The sequence below is a fragment of the Enhydra lutris genome, unplaced genomic scaffold, assembly GCF_002288905.1.
Source record: "Enhydra lutris kenyoni isolate GAN:26980312 unplaced genomic scaffold, ASM228890v2 scaffoldscaffold12, whole genome shotgun sequence".
Classification (NCBI taxonomy): Eukaryota; Metazoa; Chordata; class Mammalia; order Carnivora; family Mustelidae; genus Enhydra; species Enhydra lutris.
Window position 1 is genome coordinate 71855284 of NW_019154096.1, and position 15899 is coordinate 71871182.

General features: G+C 49.9%; 1 protein-coding gene across 2 annotated transcripts in view; it reads left to right on the top strand.

Annotated features, from left to right (window-relative positions):
• The window catches only part of LOC111145277 (BTB domain containing 16), a 42338-nt gene extending 27093 nt beyond the window's left edge, over positions 1-15245 (top strand). For both annotated transcript variants that reach the window (XM_022500107.1, XM_022500108.1), the window contains exons 10-15: positions 8489-8580; positions 9394-9476; positions 11192-11269; positions 12394-12492; positions 13896-14084; positions 15131-15245. In XM_022500107.1, the coding sequence (XP_022355815.1) occupies positions 8489-8580; positions 9394-9476; positions 11192-11269; positions 12394-12492; positions 13896-14084; positions 15131-15199 (610 nt within the window). In that variant the 3' untranslated portion in view covers positions 15200-15245. The remainder of the gene's footprint in view (positions 1-8488; positions 8581-9393; positions 9477-11191; positions 11270-12393; positions 12493-13895; positions 14085-15130) is intronic.
• Positions 15246-15899: the final 654 nt, after the last annotated feature.

The window sequence follows — 15899 nt, forward strand, 5'->3', positions numbered from 1 at the left end:
CTCATACTGGAAACGGCTTAGAACCAGGAGGTAGGAAATGAGCTGGGATGTGGAAACTGTGTTTTTAATGTGGGAGAAACACTGGGAATGAGGCTCTCAGGTGTGTAGCCCCCTCCGCGGAATTGGGGGGGTGTCCTTGGGTTTCCTGAGCTGGGGTCCCCAGGCTCCTCCCCTCCGTCATTAGCTTTTCCATTTCTCTCGCATCTACACTGGGTTCCATTTTGAGCCCACACCTCCCTTCATGGCACTTCCCGAGCCCCCGATGCCACCTCGTTTCTGGTTAGAAACCACTTGTGAGTTTCCTTTTGGTGTCCATACCTCCTCCCGGCCCCATGTTCTCAGACACAGCGCAGGAGGGAATCCCAGGGGCCTGCCTTCCCTCCAGCTCCCCTCCAGCAAGCTCTGTGCCCCCAGGGAGGAGAGACGCACCATCTGGGCCTCGGTGCCCTTTCACTGTAGTCATCCGGGCCCACCCCCGATCTTGAGGACCATGTGCCCATTTTTAGGATTATAGGTGGTTCTCCTCCCATCCCAGGTCTCCTGCCCCAGAACAGGGGCACCTTTAAGGTGCTCCCTCATCAATGGCCTCCACCTCCCAAATGCATGTGCCCGGAGATCCCAGTCTCCTGAACCTCGGTTTTCTCCTGAACTTGCTGCTCCTGCTTCCCTGACCCCAGGCTGCTCTGCCCACTCTGCCACTCTGTGCATGGCGGGGCCTCTCTGGAGAGCCTCTGTGACCAGTTCCCTTATGACCACATGGTGGTACCTACGTCCTGACCCCCAGGAGCATCATGAGCAGCTTGAAGGAAGGGGGTGTGGGCCTTCATCTCAGCCCTTGCTTCCTGTCACCGTGCTGTGCACGGAAGGGCTTACTGAGTGATGAGTTCCCATCCATCGTTTTCACGTAGCTTGGTTCCCCTCACAGAAGTGGGTCTTCATAGGCTGTAGTAAAATTCAGAGAATGCCTTGTCTGTAGCAACTAGGAGTAATGAGGCTCAGAGGCAGGTGACTCGTGGCAGGTGCCCATTTGGTGTTCTGGACAAGGAAGGGTTCCAAGGCTTTCTCTAGACTCAGGGAGAAATTACGTCTTGGTGGATTGGCGATGTCTACCCCAGACACGGCAGTGAGCGGTGGTGGTTCCCTTGCTCTGTATTGGTCAACCCCGTCCTGGCCAGCCCCATCCCTGGGGCTGACCCGTAGCAAGGCAGGGCCTCGGGGTGGCTGGCCCAATGGGGCTGGTGGCCTGAAGGCTCGGGCAGTGAGAAGGTATCTCTGCTCATAGACCTGGGCCAGAGCCGGGTCACCAGGGGAACTAAACTACACAGTTCAATGAGGCCAAGGGGGACAGCTAGCCATGCTTCTGTGGCCGCCAACAGGGATGTGCCATGGGGCATTAAAAGATGAGACAGCTGCCTCTGGGAGACAATGTGTAGGCTTAGGAATGAGAATCAAGGAAGCTGACCCTTTGGCCCAGTTTTTAAAGTTACTACTATTGGTGACGTAATGTAAATGGCTGAGTGATTTATTAAGGAGTCTCCCAGTGCTCAGAGTGGACATTTTGAGGCCATCACCAGATGGGGACTTCCCCAAAGGGACTGTACTTTGATAACCTGTGGCAGTGGGCCAAGCCGCCTGAATCTGAGCTGGGGAAGGGGGGTCCTATGAGCCCCGGGGACAAGCCACACTGCCGCGCTGGATGTGGTCTTGGCTAGCCCAGCATCCACATCGGGAGGGCTTGGGGCAGTGACTGTGTAAAAATAGACCAGATGCCCCTTTTCTGATCTCTCTTAGCAATGTCCAGAAAACAAGCCATGAGAGAAGGTATTTGAATAATGCCTGCAAATAAAGACACAGGTCCAAGCCTTTCTTATTCTCCTATTTTCTTTTATCCATTGATTTTTTTTCAATGTTTTATGCATTCAACACATAGCTACTGAACACGCACTCTATGCCAGGGACACTGATGGAAAGGGGAAAGGGAAGTTTCTCTGCCTAGCTAGATGTGTATGAACATCTTCCAACTTATTTTCATTGCTAAGTATAATATTATAGGAAGGGAACACTCACACACACTCACACACACACACACACACACACACACGCACGCATGCTCCCCTCAGTACCCACAGTCTCTTTTCTGGCAATGGTTAATTTAGAAAAACAAATAGACTGGCCAGAATTAAATTTAACATTTCCTTGTAGGAAAACAAAAAATGTAAGCAAAGCTGTTGCCTCTGTCCACAGAGGAAAAGTCATCTTTTCTTTCCAGTTAGCAGTCTGAGGACATCCAGGAGAGCTGGAAAGTCTCCTCAGTTGGAGTAAAGCCAGAGGCAGGCAAACTTTGCACTTTTTTAAAAAGCACATTTTTCATCAAAGTATAAAATACATACTGAAAAGTGTGTGAACCCAAAGTGGATTTCCAGAAAGTGTGAGCAGCACCCAACCCCAAAGACAGATGTGGCCAGCCACCTGGAGTGTCTTATCTTTGTCCCCACCTTTCCCAGAAAAAGGCAAACAACATCCTGGCTTCCTTTCCTTTCAAGATGTCTTGGCTGCTTTTGAACTTTGTATAAATAGAACCTGACAGTACACACTTTTAATGTCTGCCCTCCCTTTCACTTCCTGGAGCATCTGTAAACTCCATCCAGGGACAGATGGCCGGGGAAGGCAAGAGGCGGGCTCAGGATCCATCAGCAACATGGTGGTAGGGTAGGAGCTGACCTGGGTTCCCCTGAACTTCTTTTATTTTGAGATTCTCTGCTTTGAGGGAAAGTCATGGATTGACCTGTAATTCTAATCCTTAACGGACTGATTGATCACTAATTGGGTCCCTCTCTGACACAAGGATGGGTTCCAGAGGTGGGCTTACAACTTCTCCAGGAGGAGGTCATTGACTGCCACCAGCAAAGCCAATTTCCACGTGATCCTAACTCCTAGATTTCTATGAGCTCTGCAGCTGAGTCTCCCCTCCTTCCTTGGCGCTATCCCAGTCTGACCCAAGGACTCCTCTAGGAAGCCCTCCCAGATTTCACCTGCTCACTGGACAGATTCCTCCCTTGAGCTTCTCTTTGCAGAGAGAACAAGAGCACGTGCTGACCGTGTGAGTGGGCACTGGCCTGATAAAGCCAACGCTATGCTCCCCTTATGTCCTGTGAGGGGAGCCTTGGCATAGAGCCACTCCGTGGCCCCCCACATCTCTGACACCTGAACCCACTGATGTTTCCAAGGACACGCTTTGTGATGCTATGTGACAGGAAAGCCATCAGCCATGTGTCTATTGTGATTAAAGAGTCATCATGAAACTGGGCACCCCTGGTGTGACAACTCTGATCTCTTAACCAGAACATTCATTTTGAAACATCCCATGAGTCACGGCCATGAAAGCTATCGGATGGTTCTGTCTCAGATAACCAAGCCCTATGCAGGGAGGTGGATATATCTGGGGGCAACAGGGTTTCTCATCGTTGGACTTTGGTGTTTCTTGCCCTTTTTTATTTCTTCTCTTGCTCTGACCACGCTGCCCCTGCTCCCCTAGAGTTTGGCTCTCTGGATGCTGAAGCTCCTTTGTTTTCAAAGTCTCTAAATATCATTGATCCCTATGCCTTGCTAAGTTTTCACTTCCCTCCTGTGGCTTCTTGGCTTTCCACCCAAACCGGGTAGCCCCAGTGCATCATCTTTGGCAAGATTAGAGATGTGGCAGGGGTCTCAGGGGTGAGAAGTGTGTGACTCAAGAGTCCTTACAAAGGGCAGAGTAAATGACCATTATTTCTGGACCCACTTCTGCCTTGGGGCAAAGGTCAGTGTTAGGGTCTGTAATCAAAGGAGCGAGACTGATACAAAGCGAAGGTCAAGCAAAGCTTTATTTCGCGCCAAGCATCGAGAATCAAACTGACCGGTCAGGGCCGTCTCTTGCAAAGAGGCGACCCCTCCCAGCCTCACAGACGTACTTTTATAGAGGCCCTTTAGCCGGGCTATCCACAGGTAGCCAGTGAGATTGCAATACACAGAGAACACTGCACAGTCACACTAAGTCTGCCACACACAGAAAAAAACTGCTAGGTAACACACGGGTGGCCAATTGAATTTCAATTTACCCTAGTAGATATATGCGTGCCCCACTGATTGGATGTCTTCACCTGGCCTGACCCGCCCTTGTATCTAGGCTTTGGAAGTAAGTTCCTCTGGGAGGGGCGGGGTCAATCTAAGTTTAGTGCATAGGGTCAATCTAAGTTCACTACAGAAACACAAAATGACTCCCTCTGGCCAACCAGGCCCTTACAGTCAGGACCGACTTCGTTGTCAAGATGACGTGGAACAGGGTCTCAATGAATGTCTGCCAGGACTTGGCCTGGCAGATAAGCCGTCAACGGCAGCAGGTGGGACTCCCATGAGCACAGGAAAATCAGCACGTAATAGCCTCGTCTGCGTGCACCCGTGTGCGCGTGTGCGCGCTGGGGACGGGGACAGCTGGCCCTCCTCGAGGAGACTCTGTGGGCGAGTGGAGGGAAGGGATGGGAGGATGGAAGCTGCCAGGTCGGTGGGACCAATTCCTCATCCAATTCATTCACTCAACATACTGCAAGCCCACGGAGCGCCCGGCCCTGCAGGAACCACCGAGAGGAGGAGAGCAAAAACAGACACCAAGCCCCGTCCTTGTGGCATTTCCCACCTCAGAAGCAGACCCAGACCATACATTCAGTAAATAAGATGTACATTAGCAGATGGCAGCTCGGGGGCTGGCTCCCGCCCCTGCTGTGAACTGGCTGGGAGACTTCTGGCGAGGACCTGACCTTCTGCATGGACATTAGCATATCGGGACAGAGGCAAGTTCATTGGTCAGGGGCGTCTACTAGGTGATGGCGGTGGTGGCAGCACTCAGAATCATTTTCATGTACTGGGCTGTGGGGTTGGGAGCCAAGAGGACCGGGTCCTGGCTCCCGGCTGGCTGAAGGTGGCCAGTTCTATACCGAGTTCCATTTTGAAAAAAGCCGTGTTCCTTTCTCATTGTGAGTTATTGCCCCAAAGTGTGTAACTTTTTTCTTCAAACTTCACCTTAAAATGTAAACTATTACTTCATGGATTGCTCATAGAAATGGAGTGATATTTTAACCCTCATTCTTTTTTATTATGGTAAAACATGCAGAACATAAAATTGACCATTTTAACTATTTGGGGGTGTTCAGTTCAGTGGCAATAAATAAACACATTCACACTATTGTGCGACCATCACCTCCTTCCATCTCCAGAATGTTTTTATCTTTCCAAACGGAAGCCCTACGTCCATTCAACAGTAGCAGCTAGCCAGCCCCCTGCCCCAGCGAACCCACCACTCCGCTTCTGTCTCTGTGAATCCCACTACCCTGGGGACCTCGCCTACGTGGAATGGCAGTGTTCATTCTTTTGTGTTGGGCTTATTTCTCCTAGCATAAAGTCCCCGAGGCTTGTCCATGGAGTACCATGGGTCAGAATTCTGAAGGGTATATTTTAAGACTACAATCAAGCCCTGGGGTACTGGGGCTCTGAGTCAGATGCTCACAGGAAGGGCAAATGACCAACATATGACAGGATGGGGGAATTGAGGAGGCTGTGGCGAAGGGCAGCTCTAAAATAACAACCTGGGACAGTCAGAGGGGCACTTGTCCCAGGCACTGCCTTTCAGGAAGTCTGTGGGGGATTTGTCCCCGGGGCCCTTGAAAGCAGGACCCAGAGCCAACCTGGGTGTGTCTTTCAGTCTCAGGGCCTAGGAACTGTCCTCCCCGAAGGGGTCATGACCCAAGCGTTTCTTGAAGAACTTGAGGAGGCAGACACCATGGCCTGAAGTTTGCCCCAGAAAAGTCGGTGCTAAACCCAGAGAGATCTTGGCACAGACATGGCACCGAGTGCCAGGGGGCCCACGCCAGCGCTCGATCTCACCAGCAGAGCCACGCAAAGAGGCCCCCGACTTAGCGTCAGCATTTTCTCACTTTGTTTGAAGTGGGGTGAATGCGCTCATGGTTGAGCCCGAGACAGTCGAAGCCTCCGTCTCCGGACAGCTGAAAGGAGCAAGGAGAGGGGGGAAATGCCCCAGGCTGTCCTCAGGAGGCCTCAGAGAGTCCTGGCTTTGTGACAGTGGACCTCGCTGGGCTCCAGGGGCAGGGCTCTACTGACTCGTTCAAGGTGTTGGACCACAGTCCCCCGATGCTCGTGCTTTCAGATTTTAGAAGATCAGCAGAGGCCACTACTTTCTTCCTTGGAGGTGGCCCTGGGCTTGGGCCATTTACAGGGTGGCAGTGATCACAAAGTCCACACACTTAGCCAGCTTGACTCTAAGTCCCTTTCCCAGGGACAAGAGGACAGTGGTGGTGGTCACAAGATGGGGAGTCCTCGCTGGTGTACTGTGCCCAGCACCATCACCCATGGCTGTTGTCCCTACAGGACAGAGAAGGGGATTCGAGCTCAGGGAGGCTCAGTCCCGTGGCTGATGGCCAGCTGGCTTGGGACTGGCACCTCACCAAAGCATGGCTGGACAACGGATGAGCAGACTCATGACCTCGCAATTTGGCCGCCACCAATGCCCCGTCCCTGTGACCCAAAGGGATCTTAAAGTCCAATCACGTATCTCAACAGAGCTCTTCCCCGAATCCTCGGAGAGAGGTGGTCTCTCCGGAGAGCTCTTGGCTGATGGGCTCTAAGGTCTGAGCACCTGCCCCAGGGAGACTCAGGGGTCTTGGCTTCCTTCCCACAAAGCTGCAGAGTTGGTGCCTGGGGGCTTCCGAGTCACTGAAGTGCTGTCCTCTTACTGTCCTTTCCCTTTTGGGCTGAAACTGTCTTTAACCCACAGCTCCAGCAGGTTCTCACTCTAGGCAGTGCCGGGCTGTGGGAACCCTTGCCAAGGGTGCATGCTCATTCCCCAGAGCACTCAGCTTGACAGGGAACGAGAGGGACTGTGCCAGCCCGGCCCCTTCTTCCCTCCTTGGCACCTGCACCCCACGTTATAGCACGGAGTTCGTTCCTTGGTTAAATGGTGAGAGAGAGGCAAACGAGTGTTATTTGTCTGGCTAAGATACCGTGTTCTTGGGCCGTGGTATGGCCCACACTAGCCCAGCTCCACCTGTCCCGGGGAATGGAGGGCTGGTGCCGGGATCACTAGCACTGCGTTCCTGTAAGTATCAGCCGTCCTTTACGCATGCCTGACCTGTCCGCTCCTGGAGACTGGCACCCAGCGGATTCTAATTAATAATCATTGGATTGAATCAACTCATTTGTTGCTGTGCCCCTCTCTCCTTCCACAATGCCTCAGCATCCTTACACTCTCTCCTGGGACCACTCACACGGAGAGTCCCAAGAATTCCCATTTGAAAGCAAATGGTCCTCGGCAGGCTGGCGGGCACCCCCAGCAGAGGCAGGACACGGGCCAATGGTGCGTTCAGTCTGGCTGAGACAGGGTGCGATTTGGACATCCCTCTTGATTCATGGAAAAATAATCTACAAGAGCCCTTGGCTGGTGTCATACGGATTTGCCTTGAAGGAATGACTTTGCATTTCCAAAGGGACTTGGAAAAATTACCCCCATGGTCTCCATTGGTGAAAAGTGACCCTTTCACGAAACGAGTTGTTTCAAAACAAGAGTGGTGGGTGTGTGTCTACGTGTATGCGTGTTCTCAAAGGGAATCTGATCTCAACCCAGCCCTGACCTCAGCCACGTGTGGAAATTAACTGGAGTTTAATATGGGCAGTAACCACTGAAGGTCTGATTGGGAAACAGCTACTAGAACTCGTTACCCACATTCCTTCTTTTTAATCCTTCCAGAAAATACTTTTAAAATTTTTTATTTATTTACTTATTTGACTGAGAGACAGAGAGAGAGAGGGAACACAAATAGGGGGAGTGGGAAAGGGAGAAGCAGGTTTCCCATTGAGCAAGGGATCCAATGTGGGGCTGGATCCCAGGACCCTGGGATCATGATCTGAGCCAAAGGCAGACACTTAATGACTGAGCCACCCAGGTGCCCGAGCAAGCACTTTTAAAGGGTCTACATTGGCCACTATTGAAAAGGCAGCCTGTGTAGAGGAGGAACCTGAAGTCCCAGGTTCAAGTCCTCACTGAGTCTTTGTTTTTCATCTGTGAAATGGAGCCGAAGACACGTGCCCTCTCTGGCTCACAAAAGGTTTGTGAGACCCAAGTGTATCTCAGATGGAGACCCAAGTGTATCTCAAAAATGTATCTCAAAATCCTCTATACAGTAACTCGTTATTGTCAGTCACTTCCTGGGTATGTTCTGTGCACCTGCCAGGTGCGTGGCTCGGTGGGGGATGACAAGGGGACTAGAACCAGTGCCTCATTACAACCTCTGGGGTCAACCCTCGCCCAGGCTGCCTCAGCTGCCCTCTGCTTCCACACCCCTCACCCATCCAGAGAGAACCAAGCCCCGTCTACTCCTGACTCCCACTCCCCCTCACCAGTTCCAGAAAGCAGTCTGATGACAGTCTCTTGTTCCCCTCTGCTAAGCTTCCCCAAGAAGCATTCCTTTCTGGATCAGGACGCAGGACAGAGCTTGGTGCCCCTCTTCCTTTGCCTTCGCCTGCATGGCATCATCAAAGGTAAGCCTCCTGGGAAGCTGCTGGGGACTCGCCCCACCCCTCAGCCCCTCCTGGGAAAGACCCAGTAGGCATTGTTGAAGGAATAGGCTGAGCGATGGCATTGTCACTTTCAAGCTGTGTGACTTTGGGAAAGTAACGTACCTTTCTGGTCTCAGTGTCCTTGTCTGTAAAGTGGGGGATAGTCAGAGCTTCCATGAAATATGATAGTGGGTGAAGGGCCCTACGGATTGCTAAAGCGTGTGCAGCTGCCAAGGGCTGCGTGAGTGCCCTCTAGCCACGTGCGCCGCCTCTTAGAGTAGCATCCCCTCCAGGTCAAGCAGCTGGGGGGAAGCCTGTGAGTCTGTGCTCCATGCCTGGCTTTCTCAGCCTCTTGTGCTGGGCCTGGCAGAGGCCTCTCTGACTTGGAAAGAGGCAGAAGCTAGTAGGGAATGTGTTTGGGGCTGCCCAGGTGGCCCCCGGGAGAACTTTGCAAATGAAAGGACATTATCTAGATATGATGGATAACTCTAAAACTCAGGGATAGTTGGTGGACCCCAGCTAGTTCTGTCCAAGTTGCTTCTAGACACCCCAAAGACACCAACGATCAGACCCCAACCTGCCCTACTAGGGCAGGATTTTGGCCAGGGGGCTGTGAACACTGGAGGAAAATGCTCGGTGCCATCCCATTTGGGCTCCACGCACCTTATGATCGCCGGGACCCTGGTTAGACCCTCCAGTCTTCAACCCTCAACTTCCTCCTTTCTCCATAAATTAGACTTCTGCCAGTCTGTGATGAATATACTATAAAAATGCTCTCTTTGTGTTTCTTCCAAGGCAAAAATCTGGAGGAGTTAAGGCACATTAATTTCTTCCCGGAGTCCTGGTTGATGCGAGTTACAGCCAACCATTACCACGCAGTGAGTTTCCAGCTCAGCAAGGAAATAATTATTGAAATTTATTGCTTTTCTGACTTGGCTTTTTCTGGAGATGTGTTTTGCATCTGAAACCCCTGGGCTATTGAGGTCGAAATGGTTTTTGCTCCTCCTCTGGGGCAGTGGGTAAAGCCAAGCCTGGAGGGCTAGATGGGGAGGGGACCCCAGGCTCGGAACCCAGGCACCCCACGCATGCGCGCTATTGACCCAGAGCATGAGATGGGGTCCGGGAACACTGGCTCTATGGCCCTCTGGACCAAACTCCCGAGACCCTCATGTAACATGTGCTTGCTATTGGGAATTTTTTAAATGCAGAGAAATTGAAAGAAAAGACACATCCTCAGACCCATCGCCCAGAGACAGCGCCTGCTAAGATCTCATTGTGTTTATTGGCTGTAAACTCTTCCACCAAGAACATTGGCTCTAAACAATGCTACTTTGCCTTTCCTTTAGAGTGGAAAATTTGTGGTGTTCCTAATTGTTAACTACTATAAATGACTGTATGAGAAACGTATTTGCACATGATAGTTTATTTTACCATACTTAGAATTGTTTCTTTTTTATTATTATTATAAAAGATTATATTTATTAGAGAGAGTGACAGCAAGAGAGGGGAATACAAGCAGGGGGAGGGGGAGAGGGAAAGCAGGTTTCCTGCTTGAGCAGGGAGCCCAATGCAGGCTTGATCCTAGGACCCTGGGATCGTGACCTGAGCCACCCAGGCACCCCAGAATTATTTTCTTACAGGCGATCTTAAGAATAGAAAATACTGGCCCAAAAAGGAACATTCATTTTTGTTCTTGATACATATTAAAAATTTAGGACCAAATTACTCTTTCTCCGGGAATGAATGAGCTTACTTCCCTTTGTACATGTTCAGCAATGTGGGGCATTTTTATTTTGGATCACTTTTGTTAATTGAGAAGTGAACAATGAAATCTCGTTTTTCTCTATGCATTTCTTTTATTACTAGTAAATATGAATATTTTTTCTATGTGGCATGTCCCCCTTTGTGAATTGTCCACGCAAACTGTTGTCCTTCTTGTGTTTCTAATCATGCATTTTTAGGGATGAAGTAGGGCAGTGTTTGAGTTCTGAGGATTTATGAGTCACTGGTTAAAACTCAATTCAGCCCAACAAACACCTATTGTCATGTGCAAACCACAGTGCCCAGTGCCCCAGCACAGCAGATAATGACTCCATGGAACCGAGCGTCTCTGGACATAACTCAGATCTAGGCTCTAACAGCAGAGTTGAGGCGGGAGACTGTCCCTGGGGCTGGACACCTCAGGAAGTCCCCCCTGCACCCCACCCTTTCTGTTCTTCTGACCCAGCCCACCTCCTTCCTTTTGCCCCCTGCTGCCAGTGTCATGCATGCTGCCGTGCGGGATCATGCTTTTGACTTTATGGCCACCATCATCCTCTACGAGTGATCAGGCTATTTATGTACACATTTGATTTCCCTGGGGAGACTGCTCAGGCATGTTTCCCATTCTCATCTTGGCATCTTCTCAAAGCATTGAGACAGGACCTGGCACAGGGTAGGCTTCAACAAATCCTGCAGCCTGGCTGGGTGGCCAAGTGTGGGATCCAGAGACAGAACTCTTTTTCAAGCATGGTCGGTGTTGTGGGGTCAGCGAACCAACGTGCAGATGGTGAGAGGCGCTGGTGTCCAGGTAGCCCGTGGGCTTCTCTTTCAGCTGGAGAATGGAGGTGACATGGTCCACGTGAAAGATCTCGCCACCCAGGCTATGAGATTCGGGCTGCTCTTTAATCAGGTACAGACCACTGGGCCCAAGCGAGGGGAAGGACTGTCCCCTTCCACACTTGGTTAAGAACTTCTGTATAATTGCTTCTTCCCTCCCTTAGCAAGACCAGGACAGAAAAGGAAATTGTCGTGTCTCCTCCTACATGTTCACCACACCCTAGGAAATGAAATTCACAAGTCAGGGTCCTGGGACAGGCCATTCATTGACATGGTGTGCACATCCAGAATTTCTCCTTGAGGGGGACCAAACTGTCCTAGTTTTCCAGGAATGGAGGAGTTTCCCTGGGATGCAGAACTTTCTGTTCTAAAACCAGGAAAGGCTTGGACAAACTGGGATGAATTGGTCATTCTCTTCTCCACAAACATCAAGACTTGCCAATGGCTCAATGAGAAATTCCACTCCAAGCCGTGTTTATAGTTGCAAGGGGGAACCTATTCTGGGTGGATATTTTGATGGGTCCCTCCCCCACATCCAAGCATCAGGGGTTAGGGAGCTTGGCAGCAAGGCATCTGGGTGCTCAGTCCCTAAGGGAGTATGCAAGGCCAGGGACTGCATTCTATCTTGGGCTACCTGGGATAGGTACGGTTCTCCAAGAAATTGCTGCTCTCTGATTTTCTAAAGCCTCCCCAGTAGTGATCTCAAAAGATTTTGTGTTCCAGGGACTTGAGGCTCTGAATCTATCATCAGAAACTCCCCTCTGGGTCAGCACTGGATGGGCCGGGTCTCCCCCTTTGCTTGCAGAGACCTGCCTAAGTAGACAGACTGCTGACCTCAGGGGTCAGGACACCTCACAATACCATGAGTATGGAGTGTCTTTTAGGCCCATTAAATTGGAGCAGATGCTTTATTCCAAAGGTCTGCAAGCCCCTGAACATCTAAGAACATGCCTAATGCATTCTTCACCCCACTAGAGGACACACATAGCAATTAATATGTCACTGAGTGCTAACCCGAGGGATTTGTGAAGTCACTACAATTTGGCTCTTCCTAGGCTAAAATTGCTGTTGTGTTTTAAACCAGCAGTCAAATTAGTCATTTTTGTTTTAGCTAGAATTTTTTTACTGTGTCCTCATGCCATTGAACACTGAAGATTTCTTCCCCGCTCCTCTTGTTGTTTATCCTTCCCAATTTAGGAGTATACAACTCATTCAGAAATGATTGCCGTATATGGATTCTTCTTTGAGATAAAGGGAATCAAACATGATACTACCTCTTATAGTTTTTACATGCAGGTAAGAAGGACAGAGCCCAGGAAAGGTGTGTCTCTGAAACGGTCTTTTAGATTCATATTAAATCATTATTCAATTCATACTAAATCAATAATAATTGATTAATCACTCATTAATAATGACCATGGAATGTGTTGTAAACCTGATATTAATCATGTTTCTACAACATGATTTGATTTGTACAACCTTGGGAGCTTGCTATCGTTGGCCTGTTTAATCGATGGGAGATTTCCAAACTGAAAGTCTTCATATTCGAATGGCCTCTATTGACAAAGCTGGGGTTAAATTCTAGATTCTGACTCCACTTTCAGGGCTCAGTGCATCATCAGTTTGTACATGGTGGGTGATCCTTTATTGATGGCCCCTCTTTGGTGGAGGTAACACACAGTGCCCACAAGGGAAGAGGGAATTGTCTTGTTGAGAGAGTCAGAGCAGGGTGGTGGACAGGACACTGGTGAAGTCAGGAAGGCAGATGGCTTTGCCTCAGTGCTCCTGGTAGACTTCTGGAAGAGCACTGTGCTGAAGATCAGAGAGTCAAAGTCAAGCTGCATGGCGAGCTGTGTGACCTTGGCAAGCCGACGAACCTCCTATGTCCAGCATCCTGAGCTTTAAGATGGAGAAGGTAAGAGGACCTACCACACTTGGCTGTGGGCAGTATTACTGTGTTAATTTGTACAAAGGCCACTGGAACGGGGCCTGACCCATAAAGCGCTCTGTGATGACGATGATGACATTGATCATGACAACCATGACCAGGGACTGCTGTGTTCCACTTAGGATTTGCTTCATAAGTCTCTAAGACATCAAGCTCCTGGGAAAACCATATCTCATTCATCTTTTTCTTATCACTACTAATCATAGTACCTGGAATGCAGGGAAGATATGTTTGTATCACGAATGGATAAATGGACAGATGCGTGAGTGAAGAAAAGGGAGTTTTTAGCCCCAGCTTTGCCACCCCCCATCGCATACCTTTGAGTGAGTCACATCTCTTTCTTGCGTCAGTTCTTGGTCTTCAGTGACTCAGGCACTTCCCTACATAATGGATTTTACTGGATGGGAGAGATGAATTCTGTAACAACACCCGTTGAAATGCTCATGTGAATACTATGTTGGTTTTTAAATTCAGGCCAAGCAATCGTGAAGACCTTCCAATTCAGTACAGCTTGACTTAAAGGCATTTTTCTGGGTTCACCAAAGCCCAGTCTGTGAGTCAGTAGTTTTGCAGAGTGAGGGCTCTGCTACTAGCTGACTCAGCAGCAGGAGCTCTCAGGAAATGGAGCCCTGGGGGGGAATACCCCTTTGCTCTGGGCACACATTATGCGGGAGAGCCAATGAACCAGGTGTCGCTAACTCTGGGTCACCCCACTTTCAGTTCCGCCTAAGGTGGATCACCCTTTTTGCAGAGAGTAAAGCACACTGACTTGGGGTTCCCATCCTTGCTCTATGAGCACGGCCCCGTTAGCCTGAGAACGGAGCGCTTGGTGAAGTACGAGATCAGAGCCCAGACCCTGGTGGATGGCAAGTGGCAAGAGTTCAGGACCAACCAGATCACCCAGAAGTTTGGGTTCGCCAAGCCATCCTGCAAAAGCCATGTGAGTGTCTGTCTTTGACTTTTCTCCTTAATATCCTTTGTGCTCTTTCTCTCCTCCACCCCTTGTTGGGGATCCCTGGCTTTACGTCTCCAGAGATCTCCAGGGGACGCTTGCTCACTTTCTAAAAGATAATCACAGCTCCATATCACGCTAGAGTGAGAACTTGAATGAAAAGCTGAGGGACATTGAAAACTCTCACTATAATGCCAGATCCATTTTATAAACGTCAAAGGGTACTGTGCTGGAGGAGCAGAGACCTGGTGGAGTGTTATCTGTCCCCTCCACCTCCACTGTCACCTACACATGGCCTGGGATGTGCACCAAGATCCGTGGCCTGACCTACCTGCCTCAGTGGCCACACCAACATCCAGGTGATTCCCTACCTGGCCCAGGTCCTGACAGGTGAAATCCAAAGATGGCCAGGGAGCCTGGCTGTAGTCCTAGAAGGAACCTAGGAATTCCAGAATATCCGGGGTCCTCCCTTGCTGTCCTGTAGGGAATGGGACTCGGCTTTAAGCCAGGGAATTGTTCCCAGTCCTGACTGCACATCAGAACACTGGGCCCTTTGCATGCTCTACAGCCCTGAGCCCCATCCAGCTCCTTAGACCAGATAGGCCACCGTACGGCCCAAGCATTGGTGGTGTTTAAAGCTTCCCAAGCTATTCTCTGTGATGTCAGAAGCCAAAATAACAATTTCCCTTGTGGAGGTGGGAGCAGGGTGGCTAGGATATTGGCTGGGAGAGAATATAAAGAGGATTTCTGAGGTGTCTGAAATGTTCTTTACTGTGGTCACCCAGGAAGACTCATTAGTGAAAATTCACCAAGCCGGACCCTTAAGAAGTGCGTACTCTATTGTATTTATGTTATACTTAAATTTTTTAGAGTTTGTTTTAAAGACTTTCCTCAGGTGGTTCTCATGTGCAGCCAGAGTTGGGAATGACTGCCATACACAACTGTGAAGTCCTCTCTCTCCCTCATCCCTCCTCAAGAGGGCAATTGTGTTTATCCTAAAAGCCCTATTTGCTTTGTTTTGTTTTATCTTTTAGGCCCTGAAAGTCCAAACTGTGGGCATCCCAATCTATGCAAGTTTTTCATTCATCTTCCCAACATCTTGACAATTTCCAGAAGGATCTATGGGATTTTTCCTTCTTCCACCAGTCTGCATAAAAGAAAATAAAATGACATTGAAGGGACCACTCAAGCCTTCAGCTGACTTTCCTAGCTGGCCATGGTCTTAGTAGAACTTTTGCCCACTGTCTCAGTCGGGCTGCTGTCACAGTGTACCACAGGTAGGGGAACTTATAAACAACAGATATTTATCACTCACAGTTCTGGAAGCGGGGTGTCCAAGATCAAGATGCTGGCATATTCAGGGTAGGTTCTGGAGAGGACTCGCTTCCTAGTTCAGAGACAACCATCTTCTTGCTGGGTCCTTGGAGGGTGGAAGGGACTAGGGGACTCTCTGAGGCTACTTTGTAAGGGTTAGAGTGGTGTCCTTGTGACCTAATCACCTCACAAAAGCCCCGCATCCTAAAACCATCAGCTTTGGGGGTTGAGATTCAACACAGGAGTTCTAGGGAGACTTTCAGACCCGAGCACCATCTTTGTATCATATGTGGATGGAAAATACCAGACCTGAGTCTGTTCACCATCCTTCACCTCAGAGCACCTGGAGGCCAGCCCTAACTTATTGCCTTCGCAGGAGCACTGTGATGGGAGTGTCAGCAGCTGACAACATTCTCCAACTGGGAGTACCAAGCACTCCCCTTTTCATGATGCTTTTCTACCTGCTGACCAGGACACACTGACCTCTGT